This window comes from Lagopus leucura, unplaced genomic scaffold, assembly GCF_019238085.1.
Source record: "Lagopus leucura isolate 7727_CA_CO unplaced genomic scaffold, USGS_WTPT01 Super-Scaffold_760, whole genome shotgun sequence".
Taxonomy (NCBI): Eukaryota; Metazoa; Chordata; class Aves; order Galliformes; family Phasianidae; genus Lagopus; species Lagopus leucura.
The window spans coordinates 4,370,749-4,398,710 of record NW_024962257.1 but is presented as its reverse complement, the minus strand read 5'-3'; the positions used below and the strand labels follow the sequence as shown (position 1 = coordinate 4,398,710).

General features: G+C 53.8%; 1 protein-coding gene across 3 annotated transcripts; it reads left to right on the top strand.

Moving 5' to 3' along the window:
* Window positions 1-2,183: 2,183 nt before the first annotated feature.
* On the top strand, window positions 2,184-27,962 carry LOC122176042 (ATP-sensitive inward rectifier potassium channel 12). Of its 3 annotated transcripts, none has more exons than XM_042864240.1 (2): window positions 2,184-2,346; window positions 24,216-27,962. In XM_042864240.1, exon 2 carries the CDS (start codon window positions 24,374-24,376, stop codon window positions 25,661-25,663), a length of 1,290 nt encoding a protein of 429 aa, XP_042720174.1. In that variant the 5' UTR covers window positions 2,184-2,346; window positions 24,216-24,373; the 3' UTR covers window positions 25,664-27,962. The 3 variants fall into 3 exon arrangements, with proteins under 3 accessions (XP_042720174.1, XP_042720173.1, XP_042720175.1); XM_042864239.1 differs by lacking the exon at window positions 2,184-2,346 and adding an exon at window positions 17,839-17,943; XM_042864241.1 differs by lacking the exon at window positions 2,184-2,346 and adding an exon at window positions 17,980-19,865.

The following is a 27,962-nucleotide window of genomic DNA, read 5'->3' as shown; positions in this document are numbered from 1 at the left end:
CACAGCCCACTTCCCCCCCCCCCACCTCCTCCTCCAGGAGCCCTGACACTAATGCAGTGCAAGCACGGGATTTATGGGCAGCAGCCCTCCAACCAGCCCATCCGTCTTGATTAAATTAGCCCTAATGGCTCTGTGCTGACTCGCTGCTCATCACCTTGAGCAGCTGCAGTGCTGGTGCTCTGGGGTGGTGGGAAGGGGCTTCCAGGGAGGAGGGAGCTGCAGGGATCCCACTAGGGCATGCTGCACCCCTTCTCTCTCCATCTCTTTCTTTGATGGCTGGGAAGCTGGCATGGTTGTATCTGACCCCATGGTGCAGGGTGCTTGGCCACTTCTCAGCTGACCCTGAGGGTTGCAGACCCCAAAGGTGCATGTGGTTCCCCTTGTCCCTACATCCAAAGCATGTCCTGCTGGCTTCCTTCCTGGAAAAATGTTCTGCCCCAAGTGATGCCAGAGCACTGTTTCAGGACATGGGGAACCTGCAGCCTATTCTAAGGATGATGCCTTGCCCACCTCCCTGAAGCCAGTTTCCAGGCTAGATAAACTGTATTTGTTGCTGAAGGGTGCAAGGAACAGCAGGGTTAGCATGTGTTTAGCTGAGCATCACTTGGGGTTTGGGTGTGCAACTGCCTGAGCACCTCTTCCCATCCAGGCATTTTCAAAGTGTAGGTTAAAATTCAGTGTTTGTGGGGTTGGTGCAATAGGATGAGGTTAGAGCAATGTGGGGTGGAAAAGGGAAAGGAGGCAGTGTGGCAAGGTCTGGCTTCACGTCTGAGCTTGGGGGTGTTGGAGAGAGAAAGAAACAGCAACGGGAAATGTGAATGTCCTCGGGGCATGTCCATGGAGAGATGGGACCTGGGCAGAGGAGCAAGGGGGTGTAATGCCCAAGGGAGGAGGAGGGGGGATTGGTGATCTCAAAATGTAGGGGAGAGGAAGAATTGGGAGGTGGTCTGGGTCTTGTGGGCAACCAAACATAGAGGCAAATACAGCAAATATTCCAGCTGGGGGCTGCAGTGCATCTCGTGCTGGCTGGGGGCCAGCCTGGGTTGGAGCCCACCCTCTGCCCTCCCAGGGGAAGAAGCCAGAACTTTGACTCTTTCTGCAAAGGCCTTGTTATTATATGGACAGCGTGACCCAGAGACACCCACAGCCTCCCGTACGGCCTCAAATAATCACTCATCGCCATGAAATAAACTTGGATTCTGACCAGCCTTATATATATATATATATATATATATATATACACACACAATAAAACAATCCCCACCTGCCCTAAAAAGAAGCATCCTTTCAGCCTTGCCCCTAAAGCAGCCAAAAGCCAAGCAAAGGCTGTGGGGCAGCCGTCCCTGCCATTGATTTTTCGTGGAAGGAGCCCAGAAAGGGCAGCGATGGAGTGTGGGGCTGTGAGCCCCCCGGGGGGGGGGGGAGCTGAGCCGGGAGCATCGCTGCGGTGGGGCTGTGTTTAGTGAAAGCAAACGGAAGCATTGAGGTGTGGGAGAGGAAGAAGAAGGGCCGAAGGACTCGGGCGAAGCAGCCATTAGGAAAGTGCTGATGCAGAGGTTCACTTGTGTCTACGGGCTGAGTTGGAGGAGTTGCTGTTCGCGGACAAAGGCGGTAGGAGGGAGTGGAGCTTTGTAGAAGCCTGAGCCTGTCTCGCTGGGTGTCTGCGTTTCATTCCCTGTCAAGCTGCTGGGGAAAAGCAGGGGAGCGCCGAGCTGCAGCGCTGCTCAGGATCAGATAGCGAGGAAACCAATAGCAGAGGGGGAAAAGAAATAATTAAAAAAAAGAAATCAACAAACCACCAACCCAGCGAGCCACCCACCCCGCGCGCTGGGGCTGAGGCAGGCACATCCCTGCCAACTCCACAGCAGAGAAGTCGTCCCTCCATGGGCAGGAGCGGAGTTGAGCCCGAAGGATATTTGATGACACTTTGGCAGCGATGGGCCCCCCAGCATCTTCCAGAGCCCATCTGAGGGTGAAGGCTTTGAGAGCGCAGAGGGAGTTTGAAGCTAAATGCACCTGAGTCTGGATCTGTTGGCTGCTGGGATTTATCTCTTTCATTATTTTTCTCCGGGGGGGAACCAAAGCAACAAAAAAACGTGATATATTTTTTTCAAACTCCCTCTTTTTTTTTTTTTTTTTTTTTTTTTCCCCCCACCTCCTTTTTGAAGAAATTTTTTTTTTTTTTTTTTTTTTTTTGGATGATAGCAATGGAAGGGTTGGGTCTGTGCCTGAGAACCAGCAGCCGAACGCCAGCATTGGGAGGACGCGGCGCGGACGTGGGGTCCCCAGCCAGCTAACTCTGCAGGACCTGCACCTCAGGGCCGGGGGGGCTGGATGCAGTGAGAGGTAAGTGCTGGCCGCAGGCTGCTGAGCTCCCAGAGCTCTGATCCCGACTCGGAGATGAAAACAGCAGTCTCATAGTGAGTCAATCACTTCCACCTCTCACAGCCCTCACGGAGGAACAATAACACGGGGAAGTTTTGCGGCAGCAGCATCACTGATCAAGTTCTCACCTTCGCCCCCAACCCTATGGATGGCCGTGCCCGAAATGCTACGATGGGTTTGGTTTGAGGGAAAGAAAGTGGTGCCTGTGTCAATGCTGCGCCCCCCCCCCCCCCCCCCCAGTGCTGGAGGGTAAGGATTTCTGCTGCCTTTTGGGGAGCGCTGGTGCCACGTTCACCCCCCTGGGGGCAGCTCACCTTCTCAGCCCAAACTTTTGCACAGCGGTTGGGAGATGTCTGTGTGGGGTTGTGCCCTGTGCGTGCCCCTGTGTGATCCTCGTTCCTGGGGAGCTGGGGGGGACTCGAAGCAAACTGCAAAGCGCAGAGAGAAAGCGAAGCAATCCACCGGCAGCAGCAGGATTGCATCACTGTAACAGTATCGGCACCGAGCGAGCCAGGCTGCGAAAATCGTACAGAAAATGAGCTGTGCTGGAGTGCCTCAGTGAGCAGCACCTGCACGCCTTTCTGGGTGCATGAGGCTGTTTGTATTTTTAGAAGTCTCTCTTAATTATAGAGCAAGGGAGGGAGAAAATGGTGTGTATTTAGCAGCATTCATCCCCGGGCAGTTTTGCAGAGCACACAGTCACCAAATGGGGGTTCTTCTCCCCCCCGCCCCTGCAGTTCGGAACCACCTGTTTTGCAGTGGTGCTGGCGAATGAGGGTTTGATTTTTGCATTCCCGTTCTTAGAAAGCACAGCGGGGATTTGGTTTGCACGCGCCGTTCACCTCTGCTGTTGGGAAAGCTGTGGCACAATCCCTGAGCAGCGATTGCAGGGCAGCTTTACCCGTGGGGTCGATCCATCCCTGGGTGTTGCACCCGTGATGAGTGCTTGGCAGCGTGCGGAGTGATGGGAAGTGCTTCATGGCCCCAAATCAGAATGTGGGGACCTCATTGGGGTGGCCCCAATGGGGATAGGGACCCCGTGTGTCCCTCAGGCACTGAAGGACTGGGCTGTGGCACTGCTTGCTTCAAAATCAGCACCAGCTCCTCTGAGCTCCTTCCCCTTCATCCCCTGCTCTGAGCTGGAAAACTTTCCTGGTCCTTTTGTTCTGAGCAGCGGGTGAGATTCCCTTTGTGCATGCACAAAGCGTCAGAGCTGCCAGAAAATAATGAAAACAAGGCTGATATAATTATATATATATGTATATATATATGCATATAAAAGAAAAATCCCCGTCTGCTCCTTTCAGGCCTGGAATAACGCTGAGCGTTACCCTACGCGCCCAATAAACAGCAGCTGCTCTCCAGCGGACGCCTTAAGGGCCACTTTCCATCTCACCCCTCTGATCCATGACAGCCGGCGTTGTTTCTGCTGTTCTCTCCCCAAAAGGAGGCTTTCCCTATGAATGTAAGGTGGATTTTTTAGGAGCCCTGAGGTGACCCCACTGGAGCTGAATGCTGGTGGCACAGTGTGGGTGTACTGAGCAAAGGGCAGGCACAGCTGCAGCTTGGGGACAGCACGGAGGTCCCTGTCCTTCTGTAGGGGAACTTTGGAGGGACTCTGTAGGGAATGGCACCGTGAGCTTCAAAATGGTGTTTTCTCCTTGGAGGCAGACAGGATTGAGTGCCTCACCCATCCTCACCAGGGAGGAAATAGGACGTGTGAGTGGCTCTGTGTCTCTGGAAGGACTGGGGGAGCTGTCACTGTGTGTCACTGTGTGGAGAGAGGGGGAAGTATGGGTCTGGCCCCCTCTCCACTGTGCTGGGGCACGTGGCACACAGACACCTTATGTAAGCCCCATCCTGCTCCAGCACTGCTGTTCCTGCAGGGCCTTGGGCACCTCTCTGAGCTTTGAGTCCATTTGGGGGTCTTGATGAGTACAGGGTGCCATTGCATCACCATGAAGGTAGTGTAACCCCCTCAGAATTGGTCAGAAGGATGGAGAGAAGACAGGTGCAGCATGCTTAGGGCTTTTCACTGTCTTCTGCTGAGTTCATGCCTGCAGTTCTGCTGGGGTTTGCAGCCCCAGGAGGTGACGGAGGCTTCAGTCCACTTCTCTCTTCTGCCCCTCTCTGCTTGCAGCCAGCTGGGTTTGGACTCTCCACATGGGTGATGTGAGCTGACTCTCAGGGAGAAAGGAGAAAACAGCTCTGTTTCACCTATTCCCCATGTTGCTAAACCACTTTGAAGGAGCATCACCCAAGCATGGGGACAGCAGCTGGCAAAGGACTCGTTTCCCCATCTCACATCACGACCCTATCCATCTACCCTCCCCGTGGGTGAAACGCATCTCAGCACAGTGGGAGCTGTCTGCTCCACTGCAGCATCTGAGCTCAGGTGGGGGCAAGGAGAAAGGTGGGATCAGGGGCTGCAGGGAGCTGGGGTGGCCCCACAGCTCTGACTGTGTGCCTGTCACCCCATGGGGACATGCCCCGCTGTCACCGCTCCACTTCCCAGCTCACTCCTTCGCTCCCAGCTTGCAAAAGTGCCAGTGGGCGACGGATTTTTTTGCAGAGCTCTTTCAGATTCCCCCGTTGGACTTTTGAAGCATCTGGTATCACTATCTCAGCGTCATTATGAATTAATTAACATTAATTCCCCGTTCTGGTAGCTCCTATTGCCAGGAGCCTTAGCCTGAGATATTTTTTTTCCCTCCCCCTAAATGGAAGATCTAGACTGCTCCTGGTGGAAAGTCAGGAGGAGGACACACGGCTGGGGGCCATGGGGTCTCTTGTCACTGTCCCCATCCTTCATAACAAGTGCCACCGGGGTTGTGCCACAAGGGAAGAATTTCTTAGTTAGCTCTACGAAACCCTAATCCTGACTCCCCATACTGTGCTGGAAGTCCCAGGGATGCAGACCCCAGGGATGCCAAATGCCAAGAACAGTGTGGGGGTGCTCTCTGGGGGATGCTGATCCTAAGGATGTCCTCTGGAGTGTAGGCTGCAGGTATGCTGTGCCCACAGTTGCTGAACCAGGGATGCTGCACTCAGGAATGCTGGGATGCAGATGTGGCTGTAACAGGTGGAAGCAGGCTGGGAGTGAGGCTGGGATCCTTTGTCCTGGCTGATGTTCATCCTGCTCCCTGAATCACCTCGATGGACATGCAGCTCAGGAACTCCAGCCTGGCCACCAGCTCTGTCCCCTGCTGTCACTTGTGTGCTCGTGGCCAAGGGATTCAAAGGGGCTCAGTGGTATGTGGGCACAGTGCCCACCACCTGCCCCACTCCTTACCCCACAGTGACACAGCTCTCGTGCACACCCGTCCCCCCACTGCTGTCCCCTGCCACTACTGTCCATCCCATGGCAGGGCTACAGCAACCCCAAGCCCACCCTTGCCCCTCCGCACCCTTTGCACCACAGGCAAAGTTGGCAGTGGTCTCCACAAGCCCTGGCTCTGAAGTGGGCTGATGGTGACACCCCTGGGTGGGCTGGGGGACAAACTCCTGTGTCCTACATCCCTGGAGCAGCTTGGGCTTACGTAACGGCCGTGCTGCAGTCTGCTCTGCTCAGCCGCCAGTGCCACCGGCAGAGCTGCAGCACAGCCTGCATCCTTGGATTGGTGCTTTTTGGGGAGGGAGGGGGATGCTCTGGGCCCTGAGGGGGGGCAGCAGCCATACGAGAGTGGTGGCAGGGCTGGGTGAGTGGGCAGCTTCATCTTCTGACCTAGGGAGGTGAAATCCATCCAGGTGGCAGCACCCTGAAGAAGGAGGGGACAGGGAGGGGGAGAGAGGAAAGACCCTGTCCCGGTGTGAGGTGTTGGGTCAGGGGGGGGGGGTGGGCGTCTGCTGCTATCTGTGCTCACTTTTCTGCCTTCCTCAGAGAGCAAATCCCCACTGTGCAGGTGGGGAAACTGAGGCAGTCTGTGAGCAGTGGGATGAGACTTCCCATAGTAAGAATGAGCAGGTACTGGCTTCCTCCTGGATGGGGACATGGGACATTGCCTGCCCCTTGCATACCTTGGGTTTGAGATGCCCTGCTACAGGCTGAGCTCTGCGTGGGTCAGGGAGTCCGTGGCAATGTTGTGCAGCATCTTTGCAGCAAGATGCAGACTTGAGGCTTGCTGTACGTGCTGTGACCTGGGGGCACAGGGACAGGAGGGTGGTGGGGACAGCAGATTGGTCACAGCTCATTTCTTGCCCTCAGCTTCTGTGAGCTGCCCTGGATGGTGGCCCTGGTGCTCACGGTAGCATTCACCCAGTGTTCCCTTCTGGCTCTGCTTTGGCAGAGCTTGTGGGAGACAGGAGCAGGGTTTGGCTGTGGGATGTGCAGGGTCCCTCGCTCGGTTCTGAATGTATGGGGTCACTCAGTGCTGCAGGGATCTGGCAGGGCTCTGTCATGCCCCAGTGGTGGGGCAGGAGGCCACCACCCCTGGGTGCCACCTTTGGGGACAGCTGCCAGGGAGGACAGGAGATTGACTTAGGCTGGAAAAACGAGAGTGACACCAGTGCAAAAAACATGATGTCACCCGCCAGTGTCCCCTCAGGGACCACCTGTGACACCCCACAGTGACTGAGTTCATGTGGTGACTGTCCCCCATCCCTTCTGGTGCATGTGTCAGTGTTTGGACAGGATGGAGCCCAGGCGTCATCTGGAGCTGCCACTCATTGTCCCTCTCAGCTGTGTGACACAGGGAGCCCGTGCCTTGAAGCAGCAGGAACAAGGGCTCCTGTGATCGAATCCCTTCTGCCCGGGCTGGGAAAATCATTGCTTTGTCCTCACTGCAAAGGCCTTTGGTTCCCTTTTAGGACGTGCCTGGAAATGAGCCACCGAAACAAATGCCAGGAAAAATAAGCCTTGGGTAGAAGCTACTCCCTTTGCGTTAGTCTAGGCCTTCCCAAACGTGGGTCCCTCATCTTTGGGGGCCCTTCTGGGACCCCCAGGTGCTCGGTGTGCTGGGCTGAGAATGCCTTCCAACTCATCACACTCGGGGCCAACTGATCTCCATCTGACAGCATGTCATCCTTCCCTCTGCACGGAGGGCTGCAATGACAACGTACTTAAAGGGCTGATGAATTAAGTGCGTCTTACAAATGCATCAGATATTAAAATTCCCATATAATTACAGTGCAATGGATTATGTGTGGTGCTGAAGGGGAAGCAATTCAGCGCGGCAATGGAATTACAGTTACAAAGGAGAGGCAGAGAAGCGTAATTGTGTGCAGCTCCACTGCCATGGTGGAGCAGGGCTGGCTGGGAACTGCTGCAGGAGTGATGCTGGTGCTGGCACTGAGGGCTTGTCTGGTTGGCCCTGAAGGGTTAAAGGAGGAAAGGGACTGAGCTTTGCAGTAGGACAGGGGGGACATTGCTCCCCTGGGCTGGCACAGACCGGTGAGGTGCTGGGGGCTGTATCTGCTGCCTTCCCCTATCTTGCTGCTCTCTCTGCTCTGCGTGCACACGCACATGGTCCTGAGTGATATGGAAGTCAGCAGCCAGAACCTGAGCCAGAGTCTGAAGAAGAGAGAAACTGATCTTTCCCTCCCCTACCCCTTCCCTTTCCCTTGACACTCCCATTGCCAGCCCTTCTTGGGGACTTTTCTCCCCAGGGGCCACCTCTGCATCACCAAGACCCAAAAATGTAGAGGAATGAACACGTGAGCAGCTGACTTCCAACCAGTGAAATGTGTGCAGTGACATTACAGGTGGCATTACAGTTGACAATCCCTTCCTGGGATGGGGCACGCATGGATTCCAGGGGGCCAGGGACTTTGAATGTCTTGTGCCCACAACCCTGCTGTGCACTCCCTGTTATCCCAAAATCTCCTGTCCTCTGAGGGTCTCATCCTGCAGAGGGTTGGATATGATGGGCATTAGCCCCCTGCTCCCCGCTCTCCTTGCCACTGCTGTAGCTGGAGCAAAGCCTTTTGTGCAGCGAGCTGCTACTTTTTACTGTTAATTGTATGGAGCAGTGCCATCACCAGACAAATAAGCAGTGCTGACCCAGGCTGTAATAAGGGCACGGAACAAGCAGGGCATGGTGGCACACAGGAAGGCACGGGGATGTGTTAGGGGGTTACATGCTCCCTGCACCCACCTCGAGGCACCCACACATTGACACCCTTTGCAAACACCCACTAAAACCCTGAGAGCATCCCACAAGCTGTGAGCATCCCCCTCCTCCTCCCCAAAAGCACCGAGCCTCCCTGCTCGCCATGGGGCTGCTGCCCGCGCTCTGTCGCTAATTAGTGAAAGCTGGCAATGTGCACCATTCTCCTAGTCGTTAATTATTATTAATTAGTTGTTATGCAAATAAAGTTGAAGAGTGTAGCACTGGAAGCAGCACAAATGAAAACAGCCCCAGCTCTGCTTTATGTAACTGCTGCTGGGTGGGCACCGTGCAGCCCCTGGGAGCACATTGATGGCATCGGTGGTGATGGGCGCAATGGGGAAATGAGTGATTTCTGGGGATCCCAGCTGAGGAGGGAGATGGGGCACATGAGTGTGAAGGGGGAAAGGTGTCGAATGAAGGGGGTGGTGGAGGTGGAAGGGGCCACTGCTGAGGAACTGCCAAGGGAACTCAGAAAAATGGGAAATTAAAGAGAGGAAAGAATTAATAAGGATCCCGGCTCGACCACAATGGCTTTGTGTCAGGAGAGCCGATACCACACGCTCTCTAATGCCTGTCCTCTGAGGCCTTCGGGAAGAAGTGGGGTTTGGGAGCTGCTCAGGAGCAATTTTGGTGAATGTGAGCACATTTCAGAGCTGTGCTTGCTCTCTGTCCCAGCTGCCAGCAGCTCCATGCTGAGCTCTGGCCCTGGATGGGCTCCTATGCATCAGCAATGCACCCTTTATGTCCCTTCCTATTCCCTGGTGTCATTTGATTCCCAGGAATGCCTGTATAAACTTCAGTTCTGTTCTTCCTCCATCCTGGGGTGCTTGTCCTGGATGTTTCCTTTGGGATATTACAAGGCAGGGAAGGCAGAGGCTTTGCCCAAGCCACACTCAGAGCTGTGACCAACATCCCAGCAGAGATAGGGATTCGCAGAGGTTCCCTACCTGCCTTCTGTGCACTGGTGTGTGCTTGCAGCACGGCCATACTCAGAGCTGAAGGATGCTCCCAGTATTGAACCAGAGCCTTTTGCCCGTGAGTGGGGCTGGGGATCAGACATGGCAGCAGAGCACAGCAGGAAGGAAGTACTTGATGAGGGCGCAGCCAGCAGCGTGTGCACGTCCTTACATATGTGCTATTTTCAGCGTATGGGGAGCAGGCCAAGTTCTCCAACAGATTGAGTTGGGAACTGAAATCCTCCTTTCCTCCTCCCCCTGCCCAGCACCTGCTGCCCGCAGGCACGGCAAGTCCATGCCGGGCACCTCAACCACTAACTCATTATTCACGTCAGGAGTGCTCACGGCACTGCTTCTGCCAAACCCTGTGTTGCAGCAAGGCTGAGGATGGGGCATCTGTCCTTGCTTCCCCATTCAGGCAGCAGCACGAGCATCCCCCAAGCGCTCCAACAGGGCCACGCATCACCTCTTGTCCTTATGTTTGCACACTTATGCATGCTCCCATCTGCCCACTTCTCCCTAGTTCCAAAGCAGAAAAAAATCCCTCCTTCCACCCCACCTTATAACCCCATAATTCTCCCCAAACCTTTCCCCATACTGCTGTGACCCTTCCCCAGCACAGCTGTTTTTGCGGCCGTGTCTTCACCCTGCTTGAAATGCAGGAAGAAGCCCATGTTCAACACACTGCCATGGCACCCTGTAATCATTTTGTCAGCCAAAAAGCACTGTTGTCAAACCCCCACAGGCAAACCGTGAGGGGACGGGTTATGGAGAGGCACCTGACACCAGCCTGTGCTTTTCTTCCCCTCTTTTAGTCCTGGAGTTTGCTTTACGAGTGGGGTGAGCATTGGGTTTTCTTCTCCTTCCCACTTCTGGGTCCTTGGGTGGAGGGAAAGGGATAAGGAAAACTTGGCAGAATAGAGGCATGTGGAGAAGATGCATCACTGTGAGCTGGCTTTACGTAACAAAGTGCAATTACACAATGGGAGCAGAGTACTGAGACTTTGGGAATTTCCCATGGGGCCCAGTGGAGTGCCAGGCTCAGCCACCTTGTATGGCCCCAACGTGTCGCTGCCCCATTCTGATCTGTGGGGCATGAAGCATCCCCTCTGTGCCTCGTATGCGGCCTCCCTCAGGTCTCTCTCCAGTGGGAGGTTCACAAGATCCTTCTGCTCTGTCCCCACAGCACACAAAGCAGGTGGCAGCGGAGACATGGGGACGAGGTGTTTCCGAAGGGCTGCTCCATAACCTTTCTGCTAATGGGGAAGGGAACACTGGGGTAGGCTGTGGTGCTGGAAGATCATCCTGCTGGCATCTTCCTTCTGTTTTAGCAATGGTTTGGGGTGCAGATAGGCAGCGCACTGTCTGGGCATTGTGTCTGTGCTCTGTGCACATCTTGCGCCTGGGCTGGCAGCTCCGGCTGGGAATCGATCAGCCATAAGGAGAAGCAGTCATAGGTTAACGAAGCGGTGGTCATTAGCGAAGTCCTTGCATTTCACAGCCTTGTTCTCTCTGTCTTTATCATGTTTTTGGGTTTGCACCCTGAGAGCACTCCCAGGCAGGATTTGTGAAGGACGTGAGCACCGCCGTTCCCATAAAGCAGTGCTCGGACACAGAAAGACACCCAAAAGCCCACTTGTGACTCTTGTCTGCCTAATTAGTGCACCAGGAAAGACTCATCCATCCTTCCACATCCAGCTTGTCCTCAGCTGCCCACGTGAAATTTGGGCTATCAAAAACCCGCAGCCACCATCGCAGCACGGCGCTCCTGGCCGGAGACAGGTCCTTAAATCATCCCCAAGCACCGGGGAAATTGCAGACAGCTCGAGAGCAGAAAATGAAAAGGCGAAATGTCGTTCCTGGAGTTTTCTCCCTGAATTATTTGCTCAGCTTTAATAATAAGTTACACATAAGCAGAGCTGGAGCGGCTCAGCTGACTTTGCTGGGGGAAAGCAGCCAAGGGGATGCTGCAGAGCAGTACCTGGCGCCTTGCTCTGCTGGAAGCCTTGGGGCCGGGGACTGAAGAGGGGACAAAAAGAAGAAATAACCCCTCTGCAGTGCGTTTGGGTTGCTTGAGTGTGGCAACCTGCAATGGAGCGGATGCGGGGGTTGGAACTGGAGCTTTCCATTCATTTTTCTGGAGGTGGAAGGGAAGGTAACTGTGGGGCTGGGCTCTTCTGGTCCCATCTCTCCAGGCAGCAACTCTGGGCTGTCCTCTCTGTGCTATTCCAGGCTGGTTTGGCTAAATCCAGCTTGGTCAGGATGAATCACACCAGCACAGCCGGTGGTGACCCGCTGGCCACCATGCTTGCTGAGCCTCTGCAATTCCCCATTTATTGACAAAAAATGATAAGTTGCTTTTCTGCCTTTTTTTTTTTTTTTTTTTTTCCCTCCAGGATCACAGATTGCAAATAATGACAGCCTGAAGCACAGGCTATTTCACAGCCCACTGGCACTTGGGGATGGGATTGCTGTGTGTTCAGGGATGGTGACACCATGAACCAAATCTTCATCGGCGCGATCCATTAATTTAAGACTCCTCTTTCTCTTCATTATCTCCTTAATGAAGCAGAGCTGAGGCTCTGCCATGTACCATGTGCACTGCCCGGGGGTCAGGCTCTGTGCTGCTCAGTGCTGGGCTGGATCCTTCTCACTGCTGCCATGATGGAGCCCATTATCTGTGGTGCACCATGCAAGGGAGCATGGAGTGCCCATAGCTCAACCCATCTCCTGGATGCACTGCTTTCTGTATGCTGCTTTCCCTCCCAGTTCTGTGCCATGGGATATGTATAGCCACTGCTCCTTGCCCTCCTCTCCCCCACCCTCCCCAGGAGCCTGCTACCTGCATTTCAGGAGCTCCTTTCCAGAGCAGGAGCCGACAGCATTCTGCCCAGGGGGAAAATACAGGTGGAAAACTTCCAGGAGGAGCAATTTGCTGTGGAAATAGCACTGAGCTGGTCTGATGTGGTGGCTTTCTGGGCAGCAACTGGGAGCAGACTGTGGCGATCTCCCCTGCTTGCTTCTAGCTCCTCAATGAGGAGAGGTTGAACCGCTGATCCTTTATCCTCTGTACTGGAATGGGACCTGATTTGGGAATTTCTGGTGGTAGCCAAGCATCATTTTCCGCCGATTTCTCTCTTGGGAGCTCTGAGAAGCGTGCTGGTTTTGACCCCACAGAAGACAGGGAGGTTTCTGGGCACTGCAAGAATATCAATGCATCTGCCTGGCTGCAGGACTGAGCAACCTTTCCCCCAAATTGGAAGCATGCTTTTTTTTCCTCGTTGTTTTTGTTTTAAAATAAAGTAAAAGCAACAACCCAAGTCAGTAGGTGCACTGCCATCTGTGCCTGCAGCATGGCACAGCGGGGGGAGCAGACAGCCCTCGGAGCAGCGAGGTGGATGGCTCAGATGGGTGCCACAAGCTTTCCTCCTCCTTCCTCCTCCTCAGAGAGGAATGTCCTGCTTCTCCTGGGGTCTCTCTCTTTGGAAGCTTTGATCTCCTTTCCAATGGCAGCTCTCCAGCCCCAGCAGCGTGGCTTGGATATTTTCCTTTCTTCTGATCTTGATGTGAAGGAGGGTTGGAAATCTGTCCTGCAGACCTACCCGGAGTGAATGGCCAGACAGATGGATGGGGATGGTGTGTTGCCAGTTCGTTTTCTACCATGGGGTTTCAGAAAGTGATGGGCTGATGGGTTTTGTGCCTCAGGGGGGCAATTTCCCTGGCAGCATCCAAGTTGTGTCACCTCTCTGCTTGGCTCTGTGACGACAGTGTTGATTTGAATTCTTCCAACTTAAGGCTGATTTAAATGATGGTGAAGCTGGGGGGGTGGCATGTGGGAGTAGAGCACTGAGCGCTATTCTTTTTCGGTTGTCATATGCCTCCATAAAGACTTCTGCCTTGGGGATTTGCATAGATCCACGGTCCAGATTGCGCTGCAAAGCCCACCAGTGGTCGGCAGAACTATGGCAACGGCTCCTGAGTCGTGCAAAAAGTTGAAGGGTGTTTGTGAGTCTCATGCCGTGGCCATTTCTCTCACCTGGGGGGGCAACAGGAGCCCGCTTCCCACTTGTGACCCATAGCACTCCCCACTCTGCAGCCCCTGAGGGAAGCATGGTGTTCAAAAGCACTTTCTCTCTCTTTCAATTTGGCTTCATGAAATATCAGTGTTTGAGTGATAACCTCATGGAGAGGAGGCTGCAGAGCTGCCCTCCTACCAGCAAAACCGCAGGAGGCAGAAGGGGGAGAGCTTGCAAACGTCCCAGCCACGAGCAAAGCTTAATTTGGCAGTTGTAATCGCTGAGGACACGCACATCTGTAGGAAAGCAGGCTCCCTTCCTCGCAGTGTTCCCAGAAGGGCTTGTTTGTTTAATTTTATCTTGCAGAGAAAATTATAGAAGGGAAAAAAAAAAACTCACCAGAAATTCACAACCAACCACTCTGTGGTTTTGCTCAGCTGCAGCACCAAATGCCTCAGCAGAGCATGGAGAGCGGCGGGGAGTGCAGCCCTCACCCAATGCAGGTATTTGTGTTGGGAAATTGGGCACCTGGTGTGGCAGCAGCACAGGATGTCCTCAGTGCTGGACGTACACAGTGCTAGATGTCCCTGCTCCTGCTGGCACATGCTGCCCTCCCACATGGTGCTGGGTGAGAAGAGCTGCCCATGGCCATCCCCAAAGCTGCTGAAGTCTGGGCATCATGCTTATCACCCTGCTTAGAAGGCACTGTGGACAGCAAGCAGCTGTCCTGTGCCACCCGACTGTGAGCCAGAGACCCATACCTGGAGCACTGCATCCATAAAAAAAGGACATCTTCACCCTGCATCAGCTTTTGAGAAGATGGGGTTCACCAAGGAGCCCATCACAGCAGCTCATCCTGATGTGTAGCAAAAGTGAGCTTTGTGGTGGAACAGAAGTGGGCCATGTCTCATGTGGGGGTGAAACACTGGGGCTTTTTGAATGGTTGGTGCTTTGCAGGGCAAAACCCCCACCACAGGCATGGCTGGGCAGTGGTGGTGTAGCTGGGTGATGTGGGAATGCCTGCGCTCTGGTTTCAACTCATTTTCTTTGTTGTCATTAGCTGTCATTAGCTTGAATTTCCAAGGGAGCCTGTGCTTGACATCAGATGATGACATCCTTTAATTTAGCAAATGCAAAAATGGGACCTTTTCCAACCAGAGCAATTAGAAAAGTCCTGCTCCGCTCCCATCCGTGGTGCAGGATGCCGGCCAGGCATCGCCCCAATCCCCTTCTGCAGCAGAGACCGCCCACAATCATCACACCGCTGTGCCCCCCCTTCTCACCATCCCCACTCACTCTTCCAGTGAGCCAGCAAATCACACCAGAAAGGGCTGGATGCAGGGCAGGACCTCACATGGGGGCAAAGGGGCTGTGCCCCCCTCTGCCACCCTCCGGCACTGCTGCAATCCTGTCCCTGCACGGATGCCCCTTTGCCCTGCCAAGGCCCTTCTCCACCTCCAGGTTTGCGTCTAACGGCGCGTGTCCCCCCTAAGCTGCTTAATGAGGGTTAAGAGGCTAACAGGCTTATTACCAGCAATTATTTCCATAGCCCTGCAGGTGTCCCTGAAAATGGCAGAGCCTGTGGCTGGGAGCAACCCGCAGGCATCGCCACCAGCCTGTCGCGATGCTGAGCTTTTTTGTCCTTTTTTTTCACCAAAATCCGGGCTATATCTTTGGTTGGAGGGCAGAATTGGGGGGGGGGGTGCATCCCTATAGAAAGCTCCCCCACCCCGTTCCTTTAACTGTGCTTTGAGAGCAGCTCTGCAGCATCCCTGTGCCGGCAGTCGCCTGGAGACGGCCGCGGTGGGTTGCCACAGCGACGGAGCAGCGCTCAGCATCCTCCCTGCTCCGCTGCTGGGCCCAAGTTGGGTGAGGATCAGATACCCCAGGGAAGGGTACCTTGACAGCAGTGGGGCTGGGGAAACTGAGGCATGGCCGGTGGTGGTGGTGGAGGTGAAGGAGGAGGTTTTGGAAGATGTCATTGTCTGTGAAGGGGCAAAAAATAGTGGCAGTGGGGCTGGTATGGGTGCGTGGAGTTGCTGGGGGGGACTATCAGTGTTCAGAGGGGGCTGATGCTGGTGCATCATCTCAGCACAAAGGTCACCCAGCTCCCAGCCAAAGTCTGGGCTCCCCACCCCACTGTCCCCAGCTGGCTGCAATGCTACAAATGGCCCACTGGAGTTGGAGACCAGCAAGGTCATGGTGATGGCAAAGGTTGATATGCTCCCCCCAAGCTCTGGAGATGTCCTACAGTGAAGGAGAGGAAGGTGAAGACCTTTTGGGTGGTGGTCCTGATGCCTTCTCCAGCACTGCCACAGAGGTCCCCCCAACCAAGGGAGCCTATAATTGTAAATGACAGCAGCGGAGGGCAAGAGGAGGTTATGTAACTTTGGCATTTGGAAAATTCTTTCTGCTCCCTTATCGGCTTTATAAATACATCCAACTCGGCCCTGCCAGGCTGGGGGAAGGCGGTGGCATGGCCTGGTCCCTCTGCCATGCCCATCCAGCCCCTGTGCCTTAGTTTCCCTCTCCCTATGGACAGACACATCCCTGCTGCCGTGCTAGCAGAGGGCTCCTTGCTGCCAATGTGAATGCTGGGGGATTGATGCTTTTCAACCCCAGCAGCAAAGGAAGGTGGATTTTCTTCCACCCCTGGGAAAAGCATGAAGATGTTCTTTGAGTAATGCCCATCATTGAGCTGTGGGTTCAAAGAACCGTTCTCCTCCTGCCACCACTGACACTTCCCACCTCTGCATCCTTCAGGCAGATCCTTCACCTCCCCACTCCTGGGCCGTGCGTGTGCCTGCCGAATGCTGGGTGCGACCATCCCCGTCCTCCTCCCCCAGACCCACTGACACAGCCCACCCTGCTCAGCCCCAAGCATTGCCACTGCCCCGTGGAGGTCGGGAGCCCTCTGCTCGTGGGCGTTTTGCATTTACGCCAATGCACAGTTACCTCCCCGCGGGTGATGGAGGGCAGCCGGGGCCACATCAATATGCTGTTGTATAACTGCGTGGCTGCTCGCCGGGGGCATGTCCCTGCATCCCACCCACCACGATGCCACCAGGCCGGCTGCTGTCCCAGCTGCAGGGCACCCACTGCATGACATCTTCAAAAGATGGGCACAGCCAGGACCTTGGGGGTTAGGTAGGCTGTTTTGATATGTCATTGCTTTCGTTCCTAAAATCTTCCCGTTTTGATTTCACTTGCTGGGGGAGCGATACCCTGCACCTTGCAGAGCCACGCGTGCATGAAGAGTAGTGCGCAGTCTCACCAACATCAAACTTTGCCTTTGTTTATTGTAAGGATGCTGTTTTTTGTAGGATTGTCTGGAAGAGAAAAAAAAAGTACTCTGGCTTTCTGCTTATGTGATTGTGCTTATGTGAATGTGCTGATGTGATTGTGCTGATGTGATCGTGCAGTGTGAGTGCCACCCAAATGGTGACCTGGGCTTGCGTGCTTCCAGTATGGCAGATGCTGACATTGGGCAGAGCTTTGACGTCGTGCTGCCAAGGCCACCAGGCTGGTACCCATGGGCAGGGAATGAGGGGGATTAATGCAGCTGCTGATCCCTGATGGCTCAGAGGCCGGGGAGCAGTGAGCCTCCCCAGCGTTATGCAACTCTTGCATTAAATCTTCCTCGCATCAGATGAAGATGCTCTGTTGTGCCCCAAATACCGTGCCTTGCCTGGGTATTGGGGTATAGGGTCCTTCCTGCAGTTTGGGGGTGCCTAGCAATGGGAAAGGCAAAAAGGTGGCCCTGCTCAGTATTGCACCCTGCCCAGGTCCATGGGAAGGAGAGCTCCTCTGATGGGAAGAGCACTATAAGGGGAACCCTCTGAGGATGTGAAGGAGCAGGGGGAAAGACGGGAGTAGCCAAACTGTGCAAAGGCCTCTTTCATCTTGAAGATATCAGGCAACATCCTGTGTGTTTATCAGCCCCAGCGGAGGAGGAGGGTGATTTTCGTTCCTCTGAGAAAGCTTGGAGATGTTATTTGGGGCATGGCAATCATTAAATCACAGATTCAAAGATCCACTGTCCCGCCTTGGGCCACTGATTGCCTTGCCCCAGTCTGGGGTCCGATTCCCCAGTCTTGAATTTGTTGCATCCTTCATGCTGCTCCTTCCCCTCCCGAAAACCTCCGCAATCCCTTTCAAGCTGCTCCTCTCCCGCTCCCCTGAGACTCACTGCATCCTGGGCACATTCCCACTGAAATATCTCGGGCTTTCTACCACTGAAGTCTCCCACATCGCTTCGCTCCCTCCCGCTCACAGTCGCCCCGAAGGTGAGCGTCCCCTTTGCTGCCGCCGGCTCCCCATGGCCGCAGCCGAGGTGCCAGATCCTGGACATATAGGGAAGAGCAGCAGCTGTAATCTGAGCTCGCAGCAATTAGCTGGGAGCGCGGCGAAGTCCCCGCCGGCCGCTGCGTTGGGCTCAGCATCTGCGTCGTCCTCGGCCGCTCGTGCTGTAACCGTGGGGTAAGTAGGGCCCGGAGAGCCCAGCGCGGTGCGTCCTTGCCCATGTCCTCATCTTCCTGGGCTCGAGGAGTGTGGTTTGTGCTCTGGTGGCAATGTGATACTGAGAGGTGTTGGAAACGTGGTCGCTTCTTGGGTGGAAATTGCAGTTTTGTCCCGGCGTGGTAAAGGAGTCGGGAAAGGAGCTGTGGGGTGATGGAGATGGGCTGTGCTTCTAAACAGGGGGTGAGGAATTGCTGGTGCTTGGCTGGAGCAGGAGTGCTTGGGTGGAGGATGCTTATGGGAAAGTGGCGGTGCCTGGGTTGTGACAGTTCATAGCCACAACTTGCTCGTGTCTCCTCTCCATTTGCTCAAGTGATTTGAGCATCCCTGATCTGCTCTTGGAGCACGGAAAGGTAGAGATTTCCCACCAGGAACCCAATGCCAAGAAGCTCAAAGTTGTTCTCCCTGCAGTGGCAGCAGCTCTACCACTGTGGCCGACAGATCCATTGTGCCCAGTGGGATGGTCATGGCACCTTCCCTTGGCACATTCCAGTGGTGCCATCTTCCCCATGGCACCTTCTTCAGTACTCTGTGTTCAGAATAAACATTTCCTAGGTGTGGGTTCTGCCCACACTGATTTCCCTCAATCTGGTGATCGCTCCTGGAGTGATTCGCATTGGGTGAGAGCATGGGAAAATCCACCTTGGGCTTTCTCTTAATAGGATTTGAAAGAGACTTTGATGTGAGCCTGAGCTGGACCCTATGGCACAGGCAGTATCACACTGTGCAGTGGCTCTTAAGATAGTCTGTGCCCATGACAGCCTGCGTTGATAGAACCAGCAGCTCCTGCATGACCTCTAGATGAGCAGAGCCCATCAGCTCTGCATCCCATCTCCTTCTGCCAGTGATAGAAATCTGCTTGAAGGCAGTTGTCCTTTTGGTCCCATTGCTCCCTATTTTCCCATGGTGCTTTTTAGCAGCTGGGTGATCCTCCTGGGCCAGGGCAGGAGGGTCAGTGCTGTCCCTCTAAACCTCTTGGCACGGGCTGGATGAAAACACACCATCCTCCGATGGGAACTCATGTCACCAATGGGTCCCTGGGCAATGACACAACCGGGGCACGGGACAGGCAGAGTTGGGGCTGGATGATTTCACCCATGCCATTATCTGCCCCCAGTCCCACTGGTTTGGGGCACAGCCTGGCTCACACAATGCCCTGGCAAGGAGCCGGGCACGTATCTCGATTTGGGGACAGCGGCACGCGCTGGGCACGCGGGACTGATGGCTGCCACGTGGTAAAGGGGAGTGGATGGGGCGGCTGTGGAGACGCCCCAAGGTCACCTATCCAAACACACCCTCTGGCTCATAATGTCCAGGGAGGATTTTTTGGGGGAGGATGGAGACCATTGTGGCTGGGGATTTGTACATCCCACCAGGACCCCAAGCTGCCAGCACAGGTTGGATGGCTGCTATTGCATTTCATCTCCCAGTCATGAGTACCCAGAAAGGGGCTTGATCCAAAAGACACTGGGCAGAACCATCACCGCTGTCTCAGCTCCAGGGCTCTAGGAGCAATCCCAATGTGTTCTGCCTGCTGGATCAGATCCCTGAAATGGCTGAGCCCATCCTGCGGGATCAGATCCCTGTGGGACACATCATGCAGTATGCAGAGTGCTGAGTGGGGCTGGGGGCTTGATGGGCACGAGCAAGCTGGGAAACCTCCCCTCCCCCTGACTAAATCCCTTCCCTGGCGCAGGACAGTAGGTTATGGGACTCAAGCAGAGGTTGGATTTAAGGAGATTACAACTTCTCCCCCAGGATAATCTAGAAATTCAATTAAAACTCTCTGTCTCTCTCCTGGGCTGCAGCAGGGCCACGGGGCACCCTGCACCCTGCAGCCATGGCTGGGGAGCACTGGAGAGACCCCCCTAGGCTCAAGCCAGGTAAGGGCTGACCCTTTACCCCGTGGCTTTCCTAGGGAAGATTTACCAGGGGGGAATTAATCCCAGGATGGAGTAAGGGGGGTAGGGGGAGGGGCTGTGGGACCCCAGGGGTTTGTGTGTGGGTGCAGCCATCTGGATGCATCCCTGGGGTTTCATGTGTCCCTCAGTGCTTGTTCACCCTGCCAAAGCGTTCAGCACCCCCCACCACCACCACTTGCCCTCATCCTCACCCCTCACCATGCCCCTTGCTATCCGGCACTGCGGATGTGAGCAGACAGACAAACAGCTGAAATATCCCGGGAGATGGGATTTCAGACCCAGCAGGGTGGCTGCAAGCTGGGGGTCACCACGGGTGATGTGGCATTTCCTGACCCCCCCCTCTCCCCCCCCCCCGCATGCTACAGCAAGGCACTCCCAGGGCCCCCCATTCTGAGTATGGGTACTGTTGTGTGCCCCGGTCCCATAATGTCCTTGTGCCTCAGTTTCCCTTGTGTGTGCACCATTTAGGCTCATTGACAGCAACGTGAGGCTGTAGTGAGGTTGGTGAGAGAGGTATCATTTCCCCACCTTGTTCCTTCTGAAACCAAGCAGATATTTCTCATTAGGAATGCGCCGTTGTGGGAGATCCGCCCGTCCTCTCTGTCAGCACGGGGGATGCAGGGGGACATTTATCTTCGGGACTTTGTCAGGGCCTGGCTCGCCTCACATCAGCTCTTAATTAATTGGAAATGCGCAAAGATGGGATGGCAGCGAGGCGAATGATTCAGGCAGAATAATTCCCTCCCCCAGACTGACACCGGGCCCTGCAGGGGAGCCCTGTGACCCCACAGTTTTACAGATTCCCAGGGTTGGGTTTCCGCATCGGGACTCTTGCTTCACACTGACATTGCCACCCTGCTGCTGGGGCATGAAGGGCATTGCTGTGGGAGATAAAGACGTTATCTCCTGCTGCAGGGCAGGCAGCAGTGCCCGGAGTGACCTCCTTGTGCCATCCCATCCGCTCATGGGCTGTCACCTCTGCTGTGCCACGGGGACCTTCATGTCCTGGCTGCTCGTCAGGATAAGGTGTGATGCTAAATCTCAGCAGCTCACTCAGTTGCCTGTAGCCAACTTTTCCCCGTGCGCTCGCTGTCCGTTATTGTAACATTTAGGCCCCTTTTAAGAAAAATAAATAAAATTAGCAGTGCTGTCGGCGGGTTGCTCGAGACGCTCGGGCTCTGCGGGAAGCGGCTCTGCGGTGGGAGCTGGGTGGCTGCAGGCGTCGTTGCTCCTAATGTCAGCTAATGAGCTGGCGTCAGCCATTGCAGTACAGAGCCCATGGGGAGCTGGGGGCTGCCCCTCTTGCTGTTAGGGTACAGGAATCCTGTTGGGGTCTTTCCGTGTTAATTCTCTGCGGTCTGTGTTGAGGATGGGGCTCGCGGGTTCTGTTAAGGTGTGAGTTTCTTCCCAGGCTGGGATGCTCCGGCAGTCTCGATGCGGTTGCAGCACCAGCGTGGGTCTCAGTGTTCAAATTAAAAGCAAACTCAGCTTTCAGCGAACTCTGTGTTTCAAAACAAAACTGTGCTAAATAAAGTGAGAGCTGCGAGCGAGCGCGTGCTCCGGCACAGCCCCGCTGCGCTGCTCTGTGCAGCTGTGGTTTCCCCGGAGCTCTGCTGTTGTCCCCGGGGCTGGAGCTGCTCCCGGCTGTGGGTTTGTGTCCCCCCCCCCTCTCCCCCCCTCGATGCTTTGATCCCGCGTTGTTGTGGGGGGTTATGAGGGTTGGCAGTGCCACAAGAGCTGAGCCGGTCTGGGAAAAGTTGGGTGTCGTGGCATTGCTTGCTGCCACAGGGTGTCCCATAAACGGGTGGGGAGAAACGCTGTGGGATGTGGGGGGGGTGGGGGAGAGGAAAGGAAGGGAGGAAAAGGTGAGAGAGAAAGAAGGGGAGGGACGAAGAAAGGAATAAAAGAGAGAGGGAAAGAAAAGAAAGGAAGGAAGGAAAAAAAGAAGAAATGAGGGAGGGGGGGAGGGAAGGATGGAGGGAAGGAGGGAGGGAGGGAAGGAGTGAGGAAGGCAGGAAGGCAGGAAGGCAGGAAGGCAGGAAGGCAGGAAGGCAGGAAGGCAGGAAGGAAGGAAGGAAGGAAGGAAGGAAGGAAGGAAGGAGGAGAGTAAAAGAGAAAAGTGAAAAAAAAAAGGAAGAGAAAAAGGAAAAAAAAGGTGAAGGAAGAAAAAGAAAAAAATAAGAAAAAAGAAAGAAATAGAGAAGGAGGGACAGAAGAAAGAAAGATAGGAAGGAAAGGAGAGGACAGGAAGGAAGCAGGGACAAAGGATCAAAAGAGGAAGTAAGAAGGAGAATGGAGGGGCTGAAGCAGTGCCTCCACACCACCCGGGCACATCTTCCCCCAGCACTGCTAATCCAGCCCCAGCTAATCCTCTCACAGGTCACCGGGAGCTCATTGCATTTTGTCCACTGCTCAAATGCATCTAGAATTAATTAAAAAAAAAAAAAAAAAAGCAACAGTAAATTCATCCGGTGACAAAAGCATGTGACATGCTGCTTGGGGTGCTCGTACGAGGCTGTGGGGCGAGCTGGGGCGTGATGGAGGGCAGGCAGCCTGGTGTGTCTCCAAATGCTCAGTTCTGTGAAAAAGGAGGAGAGAAAGCCTATGTAGATGTAGGCAGTGTGGTCAGGAGGAGGACGTGAGCTGGGGACCAGGCTGTCTGAGCCACCTGCTCAGTCCTTTTAGCTTACAGTGTCCATGGGGTGGTTAATATTAATTGTCAATAGGAATTGCTAATGATAACCGTCAGTATTAACTCTTAATGTCTGTTTTTCTCTTTTCACGTTTGAGCATTCCCAGCAGCACAGCTGTGCTGAGTTTTACCTCCAGAGCCATTGCTCTGTTTGCTGATACCCCAAAGTGTGAGCAAGGTGCTTGAAAAATCAGCTTTGGGCATAAAACTGCTCATCTGGACAGCAGCAAGAGGAAATAAGGGACTTGGTGTACATGACGTAGGCGGGCATCAACCTTTTACCAGAACATAGGAAGTATGGGTAGTTTGTTGATTTTCCCGCTGGGCTTCTGCAGTTATCCTCAAGTTTCAGGATGGATTTGGGAAGAATTTATGTAAAAGGAAGCCCAGCAGATCGCTGCTATCCGGGCTGATGCAGCCCGAGGCAGGCAGTGCCTGGCAATGCTCCCTGCTGCTGGCAGTGATGCTGGGCTGGCCGCCCAGCCTGGCCTGTGTGTAATGGAAAGGGTATGCTTGTCCCTGCCTGTCCCCAGGGCTCTTGCTGATTGCAGGGATCGAGCGCATTGATCAGGCCAGCGGGTACAGAACAGAGAATACAGCCATGAGCTGGGCACCTCTGGGCTGGGGGAGTGGGGGTCTCAGGGGGGTACTGCTGGCAGCAAGGTGTCATCTCCCTTGACACATCCCACATCGTTAAATAATAGTGTTCATGATGGCAGAGGCAGTTTGGGAGGATGCTTGGGATGAAGCTTCTTGCAGTTGCTTTTGCAGCATGATGTGCCTCCTGTTGCCACTCCAGAGGTGCTAAGGGATAGCAGGATATGTTTGTCTTCCCACACCATGGGACAAGTGCAAGTCCTTAACCCTGCAGCTGGGCCATACAGATGGGATCAAACTAGTTCCTTGTCCCCTAGCACCACTTCTCCCTTCATTAGACTTGGACATTAAAGCCTATCTGTGACCATAGATGGTTCCATGTCCCAGTGGACACGTTGGGAAAATTGTTCGCCAGGACATCTGCTCCGAGTGAGTGCCTTCCCGGGGCCATCTCCAACCAGCTGCACGTTGGCTGTGTCCTCTCCCACCCCCGGGCCAGGGAATGGAGGATATATCCACATCTCTCTGTGTTTTCCCTCGACCCTAGAAGAGCTGGTGCTCAGGAGGTCGGGTGACTGCTGCTGTGATGTGCTGGGCAGCAGTCCATCTGGCATGGGCAATGTGAACTGATGGAGACGCTTTCAAGCGTACCTTTATTAATATCTCTGAGGAAGGAGAGCAGCTTGGCCTCTCTGCTCTCCTCTCCAGCAACCTGACCCTGCTCTGACAGCAGAACTCACAAGGAATGCGGAGGGGAACAGTTTTAAGAGAATCCAGTGCAGTCCAAGTTTTCTCATTTGCTGGTGTTGTTGTGGTTCTCAGAAATGCTATGTCTCCCTGCTGTACAAAAGAACAAAATTTAAGACGTCTTCCTTCCTCACATGTAATTCTGGGGAGCAGCCTTACTAGAGAAGCAAGGGAAAGGCAGTGAGGGAGGTCTCCGGCCAGCATGCAGCCACCACTTGGTGGACCCCATTTTTGCCATGAGACCTAATGGCCCTGTCTTTGTTTTCTCATTGCAGAGCCTCTCACGGGAAACTTGTGGTGACGTGGCTGCCAAGACGTGGAAGCCTGGGACTTCTCTTCCACCGCACCAGAATTTGGGGGGTGGGCAGGGGTGGGCCAGGGGGACACCGGGAGTCACAAGACCCTTCCCCTTCACTGTGGGCTTGGCTCAGGGATGACTGCAGGCAGGGTCAACCCTTACAGCATAGTGTCCTCCGAGGAAGACGGACTAAGGTTGACCACCATGCCAGGGATTAACGGCTTTGGCAATGGGAAAATCCACACCAGGAGGAAATGCAGGAACAGGTTTGTAAAGAAGAACGGTCAGTGCAATGTGGAGTTCACGAACATGGATGACAAGCCACAGAGGTACATTGCAGACATGTTCACCACGTGCGTTGACATCCGTTGGAGGTATATGCTCTTGCTCTTCTCCCTGGCATTTCTGGTATCCTGGTTATTGTTTGGGCTGATTTTCTGGCTAATTGCACTAATTCATGGAGATCTAGAAAACCCAGGTGGAGATGATACCTTCAAGCCTTGCGTTCTGCAGGTCAATGGCTTTGTGGCTGCTTTTCTGTTCTCCATTGAGACCCAAACAACTATTGGTTATGGCTTCCGCTGTGTGACAGAGGAGTGCCCGCTCGCGGTCTTCATGGTGGTGGTTCAGTCCATCGTGGGGTGTATAATCGACTCTTTCATGATTGGTGCAATAATGGCAAAGATGGCCAGGCCCAAAAAAAGGGCCCAGACGTTACTTTTCAGCCATAATGCAGTAGTGGCAATGAGAGATGGGAAACTCTGCCTGATGTGGAGAGTCGGGAATCTCCGGAAAAGCCACATAGTAGAAGCCCATGTACGAGCTCAATTAATTAAGCCCAGAATCACAGAAGAAGGGGAGTACATCCCACTCGACCAAATAGACATCGACGTGGGGTTTGATAAAGGCTTGGACCGTATCTTCTTGGTGTCCCCCATTACCATTCTCCATGAGATCAACGAAGACAGCCCGCTGTTCGGGATCAGCCGCCAGGACTTGGAGACGGACGACTTTGAGATTGTGGTCATCCTCGAAGGCATGGTAGAAGCCACTGCGATGACGACACAAGCTCGGAGCTCCTACCTGGCCAGCGAGATCCTGTGGGGCCACCGCTTCGAGCCTGTCTTGTTTGAGGAGAAAAACCAGTACAAAGTAGACTATTCCCACTTCCACAAAACATACGAGGTCCCGTCCACACCCCGCTGCAGCGCCAAGGACTTGGTGGAGAACAAATTCCTGCTGCCCAGCACCAACTCCTTCTGCTACGAGAACGAGCTGGCCTTCATGAGCCGTGATGAGGATGAGGAGGATGATGACAGCAGGGGTTTGGATGACCTGAGCCCAGACAACAGGCATGAGTTCGACCGGCTTCAAGCAACAATAGCGTTGGATCAGAGGTCATACCGGAGGGAGTCAGAAATATGACTCTAGGTCCTCTCGTTGACTTTTCCGAGGGTATTTTTTTTCCTCCTCTAATCTCTTCCCCTACAACCCGCTCAAATTATGCAGAACAATGCAAGTGCCATAGGAATGCTTGAGAAATTAGTCTTGTTCCTAGTTTTCAGTTTCATCGCAATAACCACTGAGCGGTCTGCAGGAGGGGACGGGGCAGGCACAGCGCTCCCCCCACCCTGGGGGAACGGGGGGGTCCCGGGACATGTGTGTCCCGTACTGGCTGTAGGGCTGGGCTCTCCCCATGGGGAAAGCGCGAGCGTCTTCTTGGAGCCGAGATCCAAATAGAGGAAATATCAGGAAACAAACCTTTATCTTTCTTTTTTTCCTTTTTTTTTAAATACAACTGAGCTGCAACAAAACAAAAATCGCTCTTTCTGGCAGGCAGTATGATTCAGTTGCACAAGAACAACACTTGAAATACCATGCAACGTTAACGTACTTCTTTTTAATTTGGGGAAAGGGGAGGGGAGGGAGGCAAGAAGGTTTTTAATTTTTTCAACATAACCTTTGGGAGACTGTTTACCAAAATAATAATAACAATAACATTAATATTAGTAATAATAATGATATTAAATCTGAAAGAAATGATTTGGTATTTTTTAAAAGCAAGCAAGGGAATGAATAAGCTGCAGGGGTCTCTTGAGTGGTGATTTGCTGGGTAGATGCAGGAGCTCAAAGCCAAGGCAGCATCTGATTTAGGGGTGGATTTTTTTTCCACTGGCACTGCTTCATAGGCAGAAAACAGATGTAAGTGGCTGCAGGTCCGTGGCAGTGAAAGCGAGTAGCGTAATTACCAGCAAAGTAGCTAATAAGGAAAAGCCAGACTGCTGTAGAGAGAACCCTTGTAAACACAATAATTAGCCACATTCTGGAAATATTGATCTTCAGGGTGGAAATTGGGCCTGGGGCGTCAGCTGCTGAAGTGCTGCGTCTCCAGTGGGGAATTCATAACTTCCACCAGAACTAGGATGAAAAAATGAAAAGCACAAAAGGCAGACTGGAAAGCTCTTGAATTCGGGTATTTTCCCATTCCACCCACCAATGTGGTATTTTCTCCTTCAAAAAATCATTTGAAATGTGGAGATCAAGGTGAAATGTGTCTTGCTGGGTTGCATCTCATGTAGCTCAGAAGTAGGACGTGAGCATTGTCCGTGCCGCCTCTGCCGGGCTGGGATTTGTGAATTCCCCATTCACTGGAGGGTTCTGTTTGGAGGCGGATTCTTTTCCAAAACCAACAGATGCCAGTCGGGAAACCAACCATGTCCTGCACATCACCCTGTCCCCATGTCCCAGCCTTGAGGTGGATTGTGCCTTAGAGATGCAAACTCACACGCGCTCATCCCACGCCCATCCCACGCCCATCCCACCCATTCCCATTGCTCTGTCCCATCTGCTGCCCTTTGGGCTGGTCTTGTTTGCACGCTGGTTTGCCTTTTACTAACATAGAATCACAGGATCATTAGTGTTGGAAAAGACCATTACGATCGCCAGTTCCAAACGCCAACCCATCTACCACCATGCCACCGAACCTTGTCCCTATTATGCCATGAGGCAAACTGTGCCGTGCATGGGAAGCCTTCTCTCCCTTTGCAAGGAGGGAAGTTGGGAAGATGTAGCTCACCGCTCCCCTCATGCTGGAGCTGAATATGGCTCTCTGTGCTGCAGGAAGGGCTAGGGTCCTGCACCCGGCTTCAGCCATAAGGGCTTGGAAGAGGGGTCTGCAGCAGTGCTTCAGCTCCGTGGGCTCCTGGCACTTTCCTCTCCCCATCCCACTGCAGGCAAGCCATGTCCAGGCGTGATAGCCTAGTCTAAATGCCAGCAGCACAGGTAGGATTTGTCCTCAACCCTCGTCCCTATCTCATTTTTGCAAAGAGTGTCCCAAATAGGGCTGTCCTTAAAATGGGGGACACACTGGGACTTGCCATTGGGCACCATCCACGACTTTCATCTTTCTGATGAAGTGACACATCGCCATCCCATCGCCGGTCCCTTTGCACCAACGGGGATGGTTTTGCCCCCCGTGTTTTGCCCCACAGCATCGAGGGGGGTGGGCAGGGCAACGGGGAGGGGGCAGAGAGATTTTGTGTGCGCACTACTTATTTATTTTTTTAAAGAAATGCTTTTAAGTGGTTTTAGGTTCTTTTGAATAAATAATAACTCTATTAAAAGGTGCACATCTTGCTGCTGTAGGATTCTCAGAGGGTTAATTTCTTTATAAATATATATATCTCACAGTAAATATTTGTACAAAAAAAAAAAAAAAGAGAAA

Bases quoted from the DNA above. Each gene is read 5' to 3' on its own strand.
- LOC122176042 (XM_042864240.1), top strand. From the start codon at position 24,374: ATGACTGCAGGCAGGGTCAACCCTTACAGCATAGTGTCCTCCGAGGAA.